Below are 6,000 nucleotides of genomic sequence, written 5' to 3' on the forward strand. Positions count from 1 at the left end.
TGCTGGCTAACCTAAGCTGCCACGTAACTGTTAAGCCTTTTGAAAGACAGCAAACTGAAATCTTCCATGCTCGGCTGCAACTTGCACCCAAAGTGCTTTCTAATGGCCAATGATGCCTCCAGAATCTGCATTATCACAGATAATACTTTATTATTTTCAGCAAATATGCATAGGATTAAAGCTACATAATAATTATGGCCCCAAACTATAGCATTCAGACCCGACGGGTGTACTTGGAAGCAAAATTAGCCCATATTTTCAGTCTCATGGAGACTCATCTGTTTGTATGAGTTTTAGTTAAAGTCATATGTAAGTTTTCCACACTTTCCCGTTTGTGTGATTTAGTTTCTGTGCCGTAGCAATGCAAAAAGTATATAAAACAACAAAGTGTGTTTCACTAATTTTCCCATCTTTATGGGAAAGCGTCAGACATCAAATTTCAAATTTTTTCAAATTCAAATTTTATTTGTCACGTACACAGTCATACACAGTACGATATGTAGTGAAATGCTTGGACAACTGCTCGTGACCTAAAGAAAACAAAAAAGGAAAAGGCTATGAATAAGATAGGAAATAAATATGAAAAATTAAAAAGGGTAAATTTAACTAGGAAGGAATAAAATATAAATTAAGGTTAAAAATGAAATAACTGTACAACACAAATTAGAATGAAGGGTAAATTTAACTGGGAAGGAATAAGATAAAATATATAAATTAAAGTTGAAAATAAAATAACTGTACAACAAAATACACAATATAGAACTATATAAGAATGTATGAAGAAATCTAAATATAAATAAATATATACACAATGACAGTAGCTGTACAAGTATTAACCGGAAATGAAGAATATAGTGACCAGTGTTGTGCAAAAAAACAATGTGTGCAAAACCAAAGTCCAGAAAGTCCAGTGTGTGTAAGAACTGTATGTGTGGGTCAGTACTGTGTGGTGGTGTGATTGAGAGACCGTATCGCCTGCGGGAAGAAGCTCCTCCTCAGTCTCTCTGTGTTGGTCTTCAGGGAGCGGAATCGCTTTCCTGACCTCAACAGAGAGAACAGTCTGTTGTTGGGATGGCTGAGGTCCTTCACCATCTTCCTGGCCTTGGTCCAGCACCGCCTGCTGTAGATTGAGTGCAGGTCAGGGAGCTCGGAGCGGATGGTGCGCTCAGCTGACCGCACAACCCTCTGTAGAGCTCGTCTGTCCTGCATGGTGCTGTTCCCGAACCAGGTTAAGATGTTTCCCGCCAGGATGCTCTCTATGGTGCACGAGTAAAAGTTCCTGAGCACCTTGGAGGGCAGTTGGAAGTCTCTCAAGCGTCTGAGGTGGTAGAGACGCTGTCGGGCCTTTTTCACCACGGTGTTGATGTGACAGGACCATGACAGGTCCTGCGTGATGTGAACTCCGAGGTATTTGAAGCTGTCCACTCTCTCCACTGGGCACTCGTTGATGACGGGGGTCTGGTAGTTCCTCTCCTGCTTAGTGCTGAAGTCCACTATCAGCTCCTTTGTCTTACTGACGTTTAGAAGGAGGTTGTTCCTCTGGCACCAGTTCTCCAGATTCCTAATCTCCTTCAGGTAGGCCGTCTCGTTGTTATCAGAGATCAGGCCCACCACGACGGTGTCGTCAGCAAACTTGATGATGGTGGTGGAGCTGGTAGTGGCCACACAGTCATATGTGTACAAAGAGTACAGCAGGGGGCTCAGAACACACCCCTGGGGGGCTCCAGTGCTGAGAGTGGTGGAGGCTGAGACATGTCCGCCCATCCTTACTGCCTGTGGTCTGCCAGTTAGGAAGTTGGAGATCCACTGACACATAGATGAGCTGAGTCCCAGATGCTCCAGCTTGGTGGTGAGTGTGGAGGGAATTATGGTGTTAAATGCAGAGCTGTAGTCTATGAAGAGCATTTTAACATAATTCCCCCTTCTAGTGTCCAAGTGAGTGAGTGATGTGTGGAGGAGATGAGAGATGGCATCGTCTGTGGAACGATTTGGACGGTAAGCGAACTGTAGTGGGTCCAGTGTGTCTGGTAGTGAAGAAATGATGAAGTCTCTGACCAGGCGTTCAAAGCACTTCATCACTACTGAGGTGAGGGCTACAGGGCGATAGTCATTGAGAGAAGCAGGGTGGGGTTTCTTCGGGACAGGAACAATGATGGACTCTTTGAAGCATGTGGGGATCACCGACTGAGATAAAGAGATGTTGAATATCTCAGTGAACACAGGAGCTAGCTGGTATGCGCAGTCTCTTAGGATACGACCTGGGATGCCGTCTGGTCCTGCTGCTTTCCTGGTGTTCACTCTTTTGAAGGCTCTCCTTACTTCATGCTCGGAGATGACGAGCACGTTTCCGGTGCTGGCAGTATCTTCCTGTCTGCAGCCGTTAGCGCCACTAACACTAGCATTGTTGGAGACCTTAGCTGCAGCCTCGAAGCGAGCATAGAAAGTGTTCAGCTCGTCTGCCAGAGTCACGGCCGCGTTCGTCACACACTGAATAACATCAAATGTTTAAACAAGTTAAAGATTGAGAGCTGTAATGTGCAGCACCACCACAACGAGTGGTAAAATATATGAGCCTGAGTTACTTTTTCACTCGTGCTTGTTACGATCAAATCGAAACATTTACAAAATGTCTGCAACGTCTGTGTCGTGGTTCTGGGTCCTTTTAACCCAGCATTTTGAGTTAGTTAATATTTTGTAGTATGGTTTATGTTCTGGTTCATTAGTAGTCCTAGTGCTGTTTTGAGTTTCCTATATTCCCTGTTTAGCTCTCTGTGTCTCTGTTTATATCCGTTTGTGAGTCCTTGTGTCTTGTTTCGCTCCTTATGTTTCGTTGCATGTTCCCCTGTCTACCATGTTTATCCATGTTCCCCTCGTGTTCCCTCGTGTTCCCTCGCTCCCTCTCATCTGCCTTTTCTCCACTCCAGTGTCAGTCTTGCGTTCGTTTCCTGTTTTATTGTGAAAGTCTTGCGTTCCATGTTCAGTGTGTTTCGTTTTGCTTCCTCGTGTCTAATTTGTCTCCGCTGTGTTCCCCATGTGTTTCCTGTTCCCTCATCATCCTATTGTGTATTTAAGCCCCGTGTTTCCCTCTGTCCAGTGTCGCGTTCTCCCTCATGGTTGTGTGTCATTCTGTTTGCCTCCACATGTGTTTAGTTCTTATCATTTCCCACTGTTGTTTTGTATTTCCATTTACTTAATAACGCTGTGTTATATGTTATCTGCATTTGCGTCCTTTCACAGCCAGTTCACGACAGTTTCTCTCATGCAGACAAAGTTGATAACCACCTTTGTGACATCCATCATCTCTGACTGGGATTTAAGGTTTTATCGAGCCAGCTAATGCTAACAAAGTCTGACTATGTTGAACTTCATTGAACGTCTGCAGGAACATAACCTGCAGGATTATCAAAAGCAACCAGCTGAATAACAGCTAAACTGGTTCGTCTTAAATTTGCCTGTGACTTGTAAGAGATTAGTATCTAAAGCTGCATCTTAGGCCATTTTGTAGTGTTTTTGTGTATTTAGGAACACAGATCAATCTGCTGTGTGGATGTTGTAAGTCTATACTGCATGATAAATGCACACTGTGTTCCACTGATAAGAGCTTTAAGGAGACAATCGGTCTTAAAAAGGCATGACAGGAACTGCTGGTGTGCAAATATTTATAGCAAAGATTATGCTGCTTAAGAGAGATTATGTTTTTCCATCATGTCCGCAACTTCTCACAATGACCAGGATCTGCGCATTGTGAGCACATGCAGGGTCAAGCTGCCTTCCCATCACCCCATCTGCCCCACAGTCGTCCCACTAATCCTCTTCCATCAGCACTGTTACCACAATGTGTGAAAAGCAGCTGCGATTACAGGACATCTGCGATGTCAACAAACCACAACCAGTGACATAATTGGTCCGCAGCCACAGCCGCAGTGCTCTTCAGTCACATGTTGTTTTCTTTTAGGGTTAATTAGCTGGGTGCTTTTTGATGTCATTTTACTTTAAAACATTTTAGGCATTTTAATAGTTACATGCTCATTATTATCACTGGCATCGTTCCTGGGTATCTATTGTAGTAATGACGTTACGCTGACCCTGCTGTTAAAGTAATCCTGTCCCACTAAGACTGAAGGCAAATTGTTTTGAGCTCAGACGACCTCAGGAAACATCAGATCTATACTGAGGTATTAGTGAAATACCACAATAAAGTGACCTAGAGGTGAGATGTTAAGTCAGCTAAACATAAACTAGTAACCAAGATAAGCAACAATGCCAAATAATCACCGGGTACAACCTTTGAGATGTGAGCATGATTTTTTTGGTGGGCATCTATCAGATCTTTGTCATATTTACTCTGCTCCCAAAAAATTACAGGAAAACTTTGAAATCCTCCTGGATATCTACTGAATACTGATAAGGACAGGATGATGTGTTAGGAACAGAAGGATGCTGCGTTGTTTCAAAGAAAAGAAAGAGCTGAATTTAAAGACACCCTAAAAACTGAAGTGAAAAGTGATGCAGCAGGCGAGTCTGCTGAAGCTTCATCTAATCGACCCCGAACACCTAGATGATATAGTCGACGCACTACGTCTGCACACATGTACTTAAAATATTTTATTTTTGTGTTTCAGTCCTGAGATGAGTCCGCTGAAGTCTGTGCCTCAGATTAGAATAGACATGGACCCAGACGATGATAACACTTTCTACTGGAAGAGCAGAGGATCCGAAACATCTCTGTAGATCTCCACCAACCTGCAGCACAACTTTTCTTTTTACTGACCTTCGGTGATTCTTTTAACTCCGATCTCCTTCATGACTTCAAGACTTTGTTGTGAAGAGTGGCACGCTTTAGAAGAAGCATTACGCTGCATGCTATATGGTCTTTCCTCACCACGTTTCTCTCACAGCTCCACAGCTAGTCTTTGCTTACAAAGGTAACCCCTGAATATTCTTCTATGCAACTCCTCCTACGCATCACCGACCGAGGCTGCAGCTCACTCTGACCACGCATGGACCTGCTCTTTTTATATAAACATATACAAATATCATCTGTCTGAGTTTTTATATAAACCGAATTATTCTAATAACATTTTCCTGTAGCAGGAAAATCATGTTTTTATAGCTCTACCTCTTGTTTTAGATTCAGTGCTTATCATGAATGATTGCAATGTGTTGACTTTTGATGGGGTTTTGATATTTTCTCTCTGTCCTCTTGTAGAAATGATTCACACAGATTCACTCTATGATCATAGCTTGTGAAGGAAATACAGTAGATATTTAAGTAAATTAATAGCAGATTAACAATGCACATTTGTATGTGCAGATGAGGAAAATATTTTTATTCTCACTTTGTGATGCAGTTTTACTTGCTTCAGTTTCTAGTTTTCTGAATCTTTTACTCTTTTGCTTTTGTTACTCGTTTAATTTAAATCATTTTCTTCTTTTGTTTTGCTTTAAAAAAAAGATTGTATTGTGTGTGTGTTTGTAACATTTCTTATTTTTTTTCTGTTCGAGTAGAAAACAATCCAGCGACATAATCATCCGATTTTCCTCCGCCAAACTTAAACTCTAACTAGAAATTACTTTTGCTGCACAAAGTACTTTACCTAAGTGACTTATAAGAGATTGATTCTTAAAGTAACAATGTGAAAAAGAGGAGACGGGAATCAAATCCATGCGAGCTCAGTTCGGTTCACGGCAGGTTTTCTTTGTTTTTCTCAGCTGTTTTTGGAATTATCTGATGGTGTGAAGACGTTTTTAATAAGGATGTGTTCGGGCTGTAATACAACGGTCACATGCCATCTGTGCTTACATTCAGAGACTTATTGGTCGGTGTTATGCAATCCTATCTTCTTCAAATCCACACAAAGACCCGTGCGCACGTCAGCTGTCAAACATGTCTTTGAATCTCTGATTGCTGGTCAGTGTTTGACTCAGTTTTCTTCACTTTAACTCAAATTTCTAATTATCAGGCAAAGCATTTTAATTTTGGCCCCCATAATAAACTTG

The 6,000-nt window shown here is 41.9% G+C and overlaps 1 protein-coding gene across 2 annotated transcripts in view; it reads left to right on the forward strand.

The window, feature by feature from the left end:
• Window positions 1–4,892, forward strand: part of slc4a4a (solute carrier family 4 member 4a) — a 55,978-nt gene extending 51,086 nt beyond the window's left edge. For both annotated transcript variants that reach the window (XM_085366923.1, XM_085366922.1), the window contains one exon: window positions 4,623–4,892. In XM_085366923.1, the coding sequence (XP_085223049.1) occupies window positions 4,623–4,731 (109 nt within the window). In that variant the 3' untranslated portion in view covers window positions 4,732–4,892. The remainder of the gene's footprint in view (window positions 1–4,622) is intronic.
• Window positions 4,893–6,000: the final 1,108 nt, after the last annotated feature.

The sequence above is a fragment of the Diplotaxodon limnothrissa genome, linkage group LG12, assembly GCF_057381915.1.
Source record: "Diplotaxodon limnothrissa isolate DT_005_m linkage group LG12, D_limnothrissa_male_GT1.1, whole genome shotgun sequence".
NCBI lineage: Eukaryota > Metazoa > Chordata > Actinopteri > Cichliformes > Cichlidae > Diplotaxodon > Diplotaxodon limnothrissa.